Source organism: Protopterus annectens, chromosome 7.part0, assembly GCF_019279795.1.
Source record: "Protopterus annectens isolate FY-2018-M chromosome 7.part0, PAN1.0, whole genome shotgun sequence".
Taxonomy (NCBI): domain Eukaryota; kingdom Metazoa; phylum Chordata; order Ceratodontiformes; family Protopteridae; genus Protopterus; species Protopterus annectens.
In genome coordinates this window covers 398,497,993-398,511,587 of record NC_056739.1, presented here as the reverse complement: position 1 = coordinate 398,511,587, position 13,595 = coordinate 398,497,993, and the positions used below count along the sequence as shown (strand labels likewise).

Below are 13,595 nucleotides of genomic sequence, written 5' to 3'. Positions count from 1 at the left end.
ATATATATATATACATACGCATCTACATGCATCAATATAAACTTTACCTTCATCTACAAGCAAATACACCACATAGGTTGTAGAAAATGGAGACGGAAAGAAACTCCAGAATGACAAGGGGATAGCGGGAGGGTAACCTGGACTGCAACACTGAATACACTCGAATATCTACATTTATGGTAAATGTACACAACTGTACTATGTTCTTCATGTTTCACTGTTGCAGTCATTACATTTGGGTAGATTCCCAAAGCTATGGTTGGGGGGTTGGAGTTAAACAGCATTAGGGGTGGCAATAAGGCCCTGCAGAACTGCAGTGGCAAAGCCTGCTCTGGATTTAGAGTAAAGAGTCACATGATAATGCTTTGTAAAGGTGTGAACAGAACTCCAAGTAGCAGCCTCTAGAATGTCTTTGGTTGGTACTCCCCTTAGAAAGGCTGCTGAAGTAGCTGCAGCTCTGGTGGAATGAGACCTAATGCCCTTGGGCACAGGTTTACCATGGTGTAAGTAGCAGAAACGGATGCAGTGGCTTATCCACTTTGAAATTATCTGCTTTGAAATAGCCTTGCCCCCTGATCCTGCAGCATATGTCACTAGTAATTGCTCAGTTTTTCTTAGAGCTTTAGTCCTGCTTAAGTAGAATCTTAGTTGTCTGTGTACATCCAAGGAATGCAGAATTCTCTCCCCCTTGTTCTGTGGATTTGGATAAAAGATTGGCAGATGAATTGTTTGGTTAAGAGCCACACTGGAAACCACCTTAGGCATAAAAGTAGGATTTGTCCTCAGAGATACCCTGTCTGGGTAAAATAGGGAAATCATAAATGAAAGACTTGCTCTGGTAGTTTTTGTTTGAATCTAGAAGAGAAGCTGCTGTTAAAAAAGGGATAATTAGTAGGGCATAAAAATACAGCATGATAACTATAAGAGGAGTTGGAAGAGAGGCTGAATAAACAATTTACAAGGGAACAATGGAAAGACATATGCATGGCTCCCAAACATGCAACACAGTCTAAAAGGTTTATGATTTTTGATTGGAAGTGTTAGCATAGTTGTTTTTGTACTCCAAGCAGACTCCAAATAATTCTTCCTCAGGTAGATGGCAAATGCTGAAAGTGTGATGGGGTCGAATGAGGTAACTGGGAACATTTGGAAATGTAATGAGTTGGCAGATTCTAAAAATTCCCTACACAGTACTTTGTCAGAAATATTGGCTGAGCAAAAGAGTGCAACTAAGGAAATGATTATTTTGAGCTTGAACATTGGGTCTGAATTGCCTAGACATAGTAAGGTGTTGTTAAGTTTAATTCTGGTCGCTGCCAAAAAATAACTACTAGAAAACAGAAATCAAAGTCTAAACCAACTGTATTTGAAATACTGAACATTATAACAGAGATAAAAGAACTCAATTGGGATCTTTAGAAAAGGCAAGGAGAAAATTACATGCAAATAAATGGAAAATGTAGGAACAAGACATGCAGAATAATGTTCTAGAGGAGTGAGGTGTAAGGGGAGGCAGGAATTAAGCAATTTATGTAATGCTGGATTGAGGATAGTTATAAAAAACAACATGTGATGTATAATATATGTAAATGGAAACATGTTAACATGGCTTGTTTTCTTTTACATTAATGCATATTTGCCTATGTTTTTAGTGATAATTTAATATTGGTGCTTAAAAAAAAACAAACAAAAAAACATGGAAGCCTTTTTTGTTCCCTATCCCAGAGACAACAGGAGTGACTCCCCCTTGTTCATTGAGAGGACCTAAACAGCCTCTGAAAACATGGCTAATACATCCACACACCAGCTATAACGACAAACTACTTTAAGGTATACCTTCTGAATCAAAATGATGAATTTTTCCTTCACTACTATCATGAAGAAGGAACATGCGAGATCCAGATACACAGAAAGAAGAATACTGAGCTCTCAGTGTTCCGAGAGGTCTTCTGAAAATTACTGCAGCATCATAATCTAAACAGCCTGCATTATATGCACATCAGGGATGGCCAACAGTGTTTGAACTTGCAGAAATGCTTAGCAACATATACCCAAGGTCAGCTCTCACCAGTACAGGCCATAGGAGCAATGTGCTGACTTTTAATTTTCAATTTGTGTATTGGTGAAGTACACTGTTACACTAATTTAATCTTTCCTTACGGAGATTTTATTTCTGGAATACTGCAGAAACTAGTGAGCAGTCATTCAAGTTATAAATTAATAAATCTAATGAAATACAACCCAGATGGCGGCATAAAAGATATCAACACTTGTCTAACAAAGCCCAAAGCCCACTTGTTTTTGTTACAGAACTTACCATCATAGGTTCCACTTTCGAGCAATATTCCACTCTCTTCTAGTGCCTTAAACTGGTCGACTGTTATAAAGTTGTAATCAACTCCTGGAACTTCTCCTTCTCTAGGGGACCGGGTTGTACCTGAAGTAATAAATAATGAACATAAAATTAAAAAAAAATGTAATGACATGATACCAACCATTTACAAGAAATGTTGCAGAATATTTGTTCCAGTAGGAGTCAGATGTTTTATTAGTACAGCATGATTATGTTAAACACTCCTTTTGAAGTTATACATCTGGAAAACATTTTGAACGAACTTGTATTATAGACTCAGCAGAAAGACGTCAACTAACTAAAACAAGGAACAGTCTCTCTAACACGTAGGCTAAGATTCAGTTTATCTGAAACCTGAGTCATCACAAAATACAGAAAGCAACAGGACCAGTGGCATGAGTTACTGTTAATGCCTGCTACAGAGGGAGATGCATTGTATAAATAGCAAATGTAATCAACACTGCAGTGGCACTAGAAAATTTTACTGCAGAAAGGCAAATATGAAAGTGTCATGGACCTCAAGTTCCACAAACTATTGACCAACACAAGAAAAACACAGTGCAGTTAGGCAGTCCAGAGCAGCATATCTGTCACTGTGATGTGAACAGCCTTTGAAAAGTATAAAGTTACAGGAAACCTCCAAAACTAACAACCCTGACTATCTTGTCTAATCTATAAATACTGCTATTACTTCAATCCTAATCCAAAGTATTTGGCTTATAACATATTTAAAACTAATACACATATAAATGGGGAGGGGAATGAAATTCAAACTGAACTAATAAAAATGCCTCCCTTGTTAGCCTGCTGACACATAATGTAAGCCATCTCTTTGCACTGTAGGTAATATCAGTTTGGCAGAATGAAAAGAGGGGTAAGCCAGCAGTCAGAAGTCAAGAATGGAGTTGCTGAAAGTCAATACTACTTTGAGGGGATGAGATATAATTGAGATTTCTTGCTGCCATCCTGAAATCTGATGGAGCCTAGGTGTCACAGCATGCAACTATGTAAGTGGGTGGAGATTTTGATGGCATATTATGGCACATGCAAGGAGTAGCTTCTGTACCCTCTCTGTGAGGCAGTTAAAATGCTGCAGATGCAAGATGACTGAACAATGTAAGCCTGCTCCAAGGGGGCTCCTCTTCTCATCTACACAGAGCTGTAACGTGAAAATTTAGAAATGTTTCCCCTTGCTTCCTAGATTTATACATGGGGAATGACCTACAGCTTTATTTGTGGGTCACTGAATGACTAAGGGTTTAGGCTATCTCTTTGGAGAACCCAGGGTAAAGGGGGGCTTACTGGCTAACAGAGCCTAAATAAAATAAAGGAAAAATGAAGCAATGTTTCTGAACAAATATATGTTAAGATAATACAGAATCCCTCACCTACTGTCTGCTGACTATCAAGTTCTATGCTATCATTCAGTCTTCTACTATCCAGTGGGTGAGAACCATTCATGGCAGCAGTCAGACAGCCATCAGGAGTTTTCTTTGTTAGGCCCTTCTCAGTCCACTACATATGCTAGCAGCATTCAAAGAGTGTTATGCAATGGGGCATGCAAAATATCATGGCCCTGCCCCCTTATACGTAGCACGTCTATGTGATTTGCTTTCTCCAGTGGTAGATTCTGCTGCAGATTGTATGTTTGAACACACACTCTCTGCTGACATTCTCCCCAAGGAAAGACCAACAGGCAGGCTTAAACTTCATACGTCCTCTCCTCCCACAAACCAGCTTTAACACAAGTCCAAGCCACTTGTTGGTCTAAGGTCATCTGGGTGACAGTCGGGGATTTCCTCCACCTGAACTGACACTCCTTGGACATTTTAACAAATTCTTAAACATTCACTAGAATGCATCCAGGTTTGTCAGGAAAAAAAAAAAAAAAAAGGAGTTTAAAATTAACCTGTAAAGGCACATAGTCAAAACAAAAGCTTATATACTTGTCAAAGAAGTTATGAAGCTGTAAATTCTGTAGATAGTAGAGCATTTAATATTGTACAATATAAACTTTCTGCTACTGTCTGCCAGGACAGTGTGCATAATTTACGAAAAACTATATTTTTAGAAGTGGACACCAAAACACTACATATTGTAAATCAGTAACGGATAACAATACATTGTGCACTAGAAGAACAGTATGTATTTATTTATTTAAGTACTTGCTGACCACATGGGCTGGCCTATTGACTGTTTTCAGCCATGACCAGGGCTTTATAAACAGAGCAAATATCCAAGGAACAAAAGAAATGCACTAGAAAGAGGAGATAATACAAAGCATATAACACAAAAGGAAAGTCAGACGCAAGCAAGCTGAATAATCAAAGTTATATCGATGGTGACAGTTAGGCATTAAAAATCACTACATCATAAGGTCATTCAATTTATACACTGAATTTGCAATTAGCGAATTAATGAATTATTACAGAGCTGTTTAGGTCAATTTTCCAGTATGTTTTGGCATACATTAACATGGGAGAAAATAAAGCAAACGTGTGTGTGTGTGTGTGTGTGTGTGTGTGTGTGTGTGTGTGTGTGTGTATGTGTGTGTGTTAATAGCTAATTAATGAACCATTTTGCTAGCATGTACGACTGCAGATTTATTAATGCTTTATTAGAAATCTTTTTATTCAATAGCTGCAATAAGAACTCCTACCATTTTAAATATTCATTTAAACATTACTTTTATTCTAGTGGTGACCACGTTAGGTACAGAGATGCAATATGGAAAATTATGTGACCACTTGAACTTGGTCATTGAGTGGAAGTTTGCATTCCATGAGCTGAATTTAAAGGAGTTAGAAAACTCATATGATTTATTTGTTAACCAGGTAGTGGTCTAGTAGGGTTAACCAGACTCTGACAAATCTTGTCAACAATGGTAAACAGTACACTAGCTAATCAGTTATGTTTTGGAGAGGTAAAGGAAAAGAAATGCATATTAAAAACTCAGACGTATGGGATAAGCAAACCACGCTTGCTAACTTATATTGGTGGGGGCAGGATCTTGACACGTGAGGCAATTTTTCATCCTACTCCTAGGTGAAGTCTGAAGGAATATGATAGTGATGATGTGTGTGTGTATCCAGAGGGATGGAACTTGTCACTCCTGGTGGCCAACATGCAGCCTGGAAAAGAATATGAGTAAGTTAGTAGGCTACTGGTAGTGATGCTGAAGGGGAGACATTCAAAGCTGGCAAAATGAAAACCTAGTTCAGTGTGAAGAACAACTGGAAAATTGTAAGATAGGATGCAAAGTCTCAGGAAGGACAAGCTAGAGGTACCATATTAAATGAAGAAATTAGGTGAAAGTGTAATGGAAGAGAGGAATGTAGCCCTTAGATCACAGACAGTAACACATAAGCCTTTGATGCTTGGAAGATGGGAAGTCATCCATGGGTTCTATCCAAACACCAAGAGTCTAGAATCCTGTTTCAGTATTAACATGGTACTGCAGCAAGGAGGTAATGGGATGCAGCATTCCTTAGTTACTATTCTTCAGATGATATATCAAACAAGGCTCTGTCTTGCTAGCTGGAAACTCATGGTAGAGGTCACACATGGCTATTAATAAAATGAGTGAGAGTTCAATATACTTAACAAAAAATCGTAGAAGAATCAAAATAAAACATTGACATATCTCAAGTTATTGCACTGAATTTTCATAATATCCATAAATCAAATATTTCAATTAAAAAAACCCTGAACACATCATTTTTAATTTCACTAAACTTCATTTACTCAAAAACTGCCAGAACATACAACTTTCATGACTTAACATACAAGTATTTTAACTTTTACCCAGTGTATTTCACATTTTACACTAATCTGCTGTAACACAGAAGTAATAATGGCCTCAGTGATATACAAACTACCTATTTCCATCTTCCACTTGTTTCTAACCCACATGTTTTTCATAACTTATCCTGCTGTATTCCTTACCCATCTTCTCCCCAATGCCTTCTACAATGTTTTTGTGCAATTCATTCCATAGAATAGTTTTACATTTCTCATACATTCTCAAGTGTACTTTTCACAGAATGTGTTTCATTCATATTTTTGTTTCATATATTTTTTCCACATTATAAATATAGATATGTAGATTATATATGAAATTTATACAGTTTGAAAGAGATAACACTCATATGAATGAATATGTCTTCCTGGTGTAAAAAAGCACATTGATCATATGAATGAATATTCTTTTAAAATGGAGCTTTTGCTGGCAGCCTTTTGTATGGAATCACTTAGCAGTAGGTTAGAAAATTTGCCCTTACTACACTGTTGTGTGATCTCATACTATATGTAATTAGCAGGGGTTGCAGTGGGTGCAGGACTTTTTTTTTGCCAATTGCAAAAAAAAAAATTACTTTTAGTTTTTCATATTTTCGATCATTTTAGATTTGCTCTAAAGTGATCACTCATTGAACTTTCACTTCTGTTTAGACACTGATATTTATATATAGTTAAACATGTTACAGCACAGATTTGGAAAGGAATTCTCTTCGTTTGTAACACTACTGTTGCCTCCATAGCCCTCTCTTTCGTCCCTTCTATATACTGTAAACTGTAGATTTTTCTTTCTTCTGTTTGTACTACATTATCCATCTTCCTTCTGTACCACTACACCTTCTTAAACTTCCAATTTTGGTTTTTATAGTACACTTTTAATTCCCCTTTTTCGCCCTTCTACAAACCTTATTTCTGTCTTATATCACTTTATGAAGTTCTTTTCTCCAGATAGAAGTTTAATTATAAGAAAAAAGCTAATAAAGATGTAACAAGTTCTATTACATCCACCATCCCTAAACGATCTCTGCTTAGCTCTGAACATGCAATATAGCCTTTTACAGGATTCAGCCTTGATCCTCAAATCAGTGAAAAGTAAAACTTTTCAAATTTATCTCCATTCTTTTAGGATCAAAAATAGTGATATAAAAATTGCTACAAAAAATAAACATAGGCTAAAATAACACTTTTCTTTTTTACTTAGTATCCACTTTTTTACTTCTGTGCCGCCTTCTCCACCTAGCTGTTAATTCGTAGTTGTCTTACCACTCTCTTTTCAGGCAAACCACAAACCCAAAATTTTAATAAAACCATCTACATCCTTAAACCCATACATTATTCTTTATTCATACAGAATATTTTACTTTTATCCTTGCTGCCTGCTGCTTTCAAATTCCTCTTGAAATTATTTAACAATTCTAAACTCATTACCTTATATATTCTTCAGACTGCTTATATTCCCTGTGCTCAGTGTTTCCCAATAACACATTAACAGCGGTGGTGGTGCTGCGGTACCATTGTTGCCTCACAGTAAGACGCTGTCCGGTTCGACTCTCAGCTAGAGCGTCTTCAGCGTGGAGACATGCGTGAATGGGCATACCTTCGTTGAAGGTTGTGCGTCAGGGCTGGCAACTCAGCATGTAAAAATCAATTGCCAATCATTCGCGGACCGGAGTTCTGCTGTGGCGACTCCTAACCGGGAAAAGCCGAAAGACACAACAACATTAATATAATAAATCTACAATAATGAAATTACACGGTATCTTTGTAATAAACATACTTTCACCTTAGCAGAACCTGTAATCATTTCAGTGACTATTATTTTAATGTCAGCATTATAATATATAGCTGTTACCAGTCAATACATCCTCTACTACCCCATTTTCCTTGCCAACATTTCTAAAATGTTAATATTGCCTTCCTCAAAAGTCTTTTGCTGAGCCAGTCATATAACATTAGTCCGTCCTACCTACCAAATATAAATATGCCTCAAATATCAGACACATTTTCAAGTACTTCCCCCTTTAACAGCACAAACATACTCCTTGCAGGCTCTTTACCCTCTGTTAAACCCATGTTTGAATCCCTTTTACAAGTACTTCTCTTGCCTTCCCAACTACTTTCTGTGGACTACAAAAAGTCAACATTATACCATCCCAAAAAAACATTTGGTACAGACAGAAATGACAGAATAAATTTTAGCTTCTTCTGTTTACATTCCTCATCATATCCACAAACTAGCTATAATGTTTTAATGTAATTTCAGAGTACAATTGCCTCCCGCTCCAAATGCTATAACTTCCACAAAGTATTTACTCTTTTTCAAAACAGGTCAAAATCTCAATCAGAACTGGCCTTGATTTTCCACATTTAACTTTAGTCCCTAGCAATGGCAAATGCCCCATCTGCTCTGTTCCCAGACAGTCCTTTGCAAAGCCAGTTCACTGCACCATCTTTTTTTTCACATATTTCAACAATTTCAAGTGGTAGAGTGATGCAAGCAGGTAGTGTTGTTGCCTCACAGCAATAGTTTCTTTGCATGTCCTCCCTGTATTTTGAGTGGGTTTTCTCTGGGTGCTCTGGTTTCCTCCCACATTCCAAAGACATGCAATATGTGACCTTAAGTATGAGTGTGCATGCATGTGTTTGGTATGGGAGAATAACCATATTATAATAGCCACCCGCTGCCATTGTAAACACTGGCTCTAGATAACTGTCCCTGTCGAAGTGTCATCCCGACTCCATGTGAAAAAAGAAGAAGAGTGTTATGGATGGATATTTTCTACATTTTCCAAAGCTCCATGCAGCCATAAGTTCCATTTCTTGCTTTTTACTCCAGCTGCTGCTTCTTCTCTCCTGCCTTTTTCAGAATCTCACACATTTGCTGTCTGGTAGGTTCTGTGGCTTCCAGATAATGATGATGTAAGCTCCTCCAGTTAATCAGGTATAACCACACACAGTTATTTCATGTTAACATCAAACATGCCAACAAAGATTTACAAAGTCAGTCTGCATGACCTCCAAGCTATTAATGACTTCAAGAACATTCACTCACAAAACCTTTCTTAGCTCTTTACCAATGGAACGTGGCACATCATGATGGTCCTATTCTGATTCATGAAAAGCTTTACCTTCATAGTACAATGACCCTATCACATTATCTATTTCACTCTCTCTCAGCTGACCAAGTGATGAAATGATAACTCATTGATCTGCCTAAAACGGTTTCAAATGAACTAATTTAGCTTAGATATTAAGCTGTTTGAAGAGTAGCCAGATGGTGTGTCCACCTTCAAGGAGCACCACATATCACATGCTAAAAAACTTTCGAAAAGCTATGCCATTTGGTGTTAATGGATCCCAATGCAATTTGGATATGAGATTTTTGCAATCTATGGACAATTTCAGGTGAAGCAGGGAGAGATTTAACAAAATAAAAAAACCCTAAATTACAAATACTCATCAGTTAACTATTAGTGAGAAGTAGGTGCTATGCATACACAAGGGGATATGAATAACTGAGGCTATTTTTTTGCATTCAGAAGGGTTGAAGAAACAGTACAGATGGAGCTTAAAAAGGATGAGGAATAGTTAAGGATGGAGAAAGATTTTAAGAGACATAATGAATTTTTAGTTTGTTAATGAATTTGATGAAATTAGCTATGGACAATTTATGGGGAAAACATCTGAACATGAGCAAATGGTATAACTAGATACAGTAATGGGTGGCTTTCAAAGGAAAGTCCAGAAATTAATTTGTAATGATTACATGTTTTGGGAAAAGGAACAAAGCAAAGAATAGAGGAAATTAACAGCACAATATAATATGAAAGTGAAGTGGAACGATGACATGAACTAAAATTGATGATTGAAAAATGTTGCTGCCATTGACAAAAAAATGCAAAGAGATAAAAGGTACAACAACGGTATTTTTAAGATTTCTCACAGCATTCAGTCTGGGGACGACCAGTTTCTGAAAAAAGTCAATGGAAAATTGTGCTTATGGTCCGCAAGTTTTAATATATTTACCAAAAACTTTAAAACATGAAACTGTATTATTCTGGTGTTAAACAAAAATGTAGATTTCCCAAGCCTAGAACCTATTTTGGATGATTGACTATGCTATGCAAATATCTTATTTAAGTATGAAGTCAATGGCACATATCTACCTAATAGTTTCTGATTTGCAAAATCTAACAATGTTATTGTAAAAAGAATATGTTTCAATGAATGTGTGTGAGGGAAAAGGTTAAAAAACAACATCTCTCTGATACATAAAGTTTATTTGAAGTGGTTGGTGGCATACGAAACTGAATTACAACAAAATATGCTAATTATACTAGAAAAAGGGCACTGATTCAAAAATTGTTTGCTTAAAAAAAACAAAACAAGATGTAGAAGATACAAAAGTGAACTTATATGACAGAGCAACAAGCATAAACAAAAATGTTGCCTTTATACCAGACTTAGCACAGCACAACTAAACTTCAATAACTAAACAAAAAGGAATAAAAATGGATATTCAGAAAGACTATAAATTAATTTACAAAAACATAAATTAATTTACAAAAATGCATTAACTGAAGTGATGAAAATTAGGGGCACATTATATACAGCTGGGTTGACAAATACACTATTTAAAGAGGTGATACAAAAAGTAAACGTGAAATTATGCCAACTAAGGAAATAGCAAAGATGAAAAGATATAAAAAACAGATGAAGAAATACTGGAATATGCCAAATTAAGGCTATTGTAGTCACAAAAAGTATAACAGATAAACATGAAAGGAGAAAGAGAAAAATGAAGGTAGAGACAATTTAATGGGATAAAACAAGAACATGAATAATCAATTAGATGAGAGAGGCAGAAGCATCCAAAGACTTGCTTAAAACCGCCAGTAGTGGAAGTCACAGGAACTAATGGTCTCGTACGAATAATGCATAAAACTACTAAGTGTCAAGAAAAAATTGATATTCAGAATGTGCTACTGGGGCAGGGAACTTTAGTGTGCCTGATGTCTTCAAAGAAGGCACCAGACATTAAAAAAAGAAAGACCAAATTCAACATTCAGAGTTTTAATGAATACAGATTACAAGTAATTTAAAGTTCTTAAAATGACTTTCCAAAATACGGAATTTGAGGACAGGATCTAGAGTGCAGGTTTCAAGCCTGATGTCAGGTCACTGTTACTGATGAGGTTTGAATGGGTCTCTCTTGTTCCAACGATTTTCACCTACTTTCCAAAAACCCCAAGCTAATGTAAACTGTCTACATGTTTGTGTGTGCTTGTGTGTATGTGCGTATGTATGTGTGTGTGTGTGTGTGTATATATATATATATATATATATATATATATATATATGGGTTCCCTTCAGAATATCGAAATCCTGAAATCTCGAAATTCATATGGTCGAAACTATATGACCTAACTTTCAGAATTTTGAAATTCTGAATGGAGACCTACATACAGCGCGGAACAGGAGATTTCCCTTTTCTTCGTTGTAGTGCAATCTCGGAGTTGATATATTTAAGTAGTGGGGGTGTGCGGAGTACAGGAGGCCCCCTGCAGAAACATTAAAAATTTTTTGGCTTTATTTCAGAATTTCAATATTCTGAAACATCGATCATATTGTCTGGATCATATGACATTCGATGTTTCGGAATTTCAATATTCTGAAGTGAATCCGTAATATATATATATATATATATATATATATATATATATATCCATATATGGGTCCATGTCATATGGTCGACTGTTCATTTGACTGAAAGTTCATTTGACTGAAAGTTCATTTGATCGACAAGCATTTGCCCCCTTCCCCAATGTTGTGCGACCCTGGAGTTGATATATTTAGTTAGGGGGGGTGTGGGGGGCGAAGCCCCCCACCTAAAATGCTTGTCGATCAAATGAACTTTGAGTCAAATGAACTTTCAGTCAAATGAACAGTCGACCATATGACATGGACCCAATATATATATATATATATATATATATATATATATATATATATATATATATATATACATACATACACACACATACACACAACATATTTTTGTATCTCATATATAATAATTGTGTATGTGTGTGTATATACTTACACACAAACACACACATATGCTTGCAGTCTGTAAGAAATGCTTAAAGCTTGTTTTTCAGTGTCTCAGCTGCATTCCTTCAGAGACTGTGGAAAATCAGGGTCTGGGAATTTTTCCTTTCTGTTCTTGTGCAATCTCAGAGATGGTATATACAGAAATCAGGGAGGTGTCGGAGGTTTTTCTTTTCTTTCTTTTTTTTTTCCTGGTTCAGTTTTTTAGATTCAGTGTAAAAAGAACAGTTTTTATTTTTGCTCTTGTGACACCTCACGTATTGATGAGACAATCATATATACACAGACACACACACACACATTTACTTTTGTGTGTACACATTACTCTATGCAGAGCAGTAGCAAAGGAATTTACACCTGTTCCATGGTCAGCAGACAATCTTTTCCAACCCCACTGCCTAGAAGTGATCGTCTTGCTTAATGACGGCTTGTAAAACTTTTTAGAGCAGTTTCACAGCTTACAAGCTGTCATTAAATGATCATAATTGTAACAGCTTATAAAAAGTCCATCAAGGCAGTTTGACGGATTATAAGTGGTCACATTTTTTTAGAGATACTTTCTCATCCTTAGAAATTGGCACCAAGGGTAACTGCCTTGTTCACCTCACCCTTGCTATGCCACACCATGTCTACATGTATGTTGTAATTGCCCTCACCTTTGTAAGTCTGGTCATGGCAGAAAAATGTCTAAGAAGGAGCAGTTCACTTACCTGGCTAACAAGTAAATGGATAAAATAAAATATGAAAGAGAGGAAAACATGGGTGTTCATCAAAACCAGTACTGTACCTTTTTCTGCAAATGCATCCTTATTACAAAATTTAAAGGAAAACGATGAAACGCAAAAAGTACAAGATAAAGACAGGAATGCATTCAATAAATATTTGTACAAGTCAAAGACCAATATACAAATCAAATAAAGATGTTAAAATGATAGTAACTGTTCAAAGTGTGAGACAGTAGTGAGAAGACAAGCAAGTCAGAGGATTTTTGTCTTTAAAAAGAGGCAGCACAAATACTGTTTAGCAAAGAAAAGAAAACGGTCATTTTAAATAAAGTAAAAAGAAAAACAAAGACTGTGGATAAGATATTGCAAAGAAACATCAGGAAGATCAGAATTGAAAATGAAGAAAGTATGCCTAATTAAAGCACCTGTCTTCTAATAAAAACATTTTAGAAAGAGTTTGTCTAATACCCGGTAAAATGATGGTTATGATTCATAGAAATACAGTGCACACTGTAGGGTAGCTGTGATTCTCAGAAAATGCTGTCTTTTTAGCTATCAGCCATCTTGCGCAGTGAACCAGAATATAAGCCTGTGGGAAATATGCAAATAAC

At 36.2% G+C, this 13,595-nt stretch overlaps 1 protein-coding gene across 2 annotated transcripts in view; it reads right to left on the bottom strand.

The window, feature by feature from the left end:
• Positions 1 to 13,595, bottom strand: part of MAGI3 (membrane associated guanylate kinase, WW and PDZ domain containing 3) — a 2,524,824-nt gene that overhangs the window by 1,265,304 nt on the left and 1,245,925 nt on the right. For both annotated transcript variants that reach the window (XM_044076986.1, XM_044076987.1), the window contains exon 4: positions 2,318 to 2,437. In XM_044076986.1, the coding sequence (XP_043932921.1) occupies positions 2,318 to 2,437 (120 nt within the window). The remainder of the gene's footprint in view (positions 1 to 2,317; positions 2,438 to 13,595) is intronic.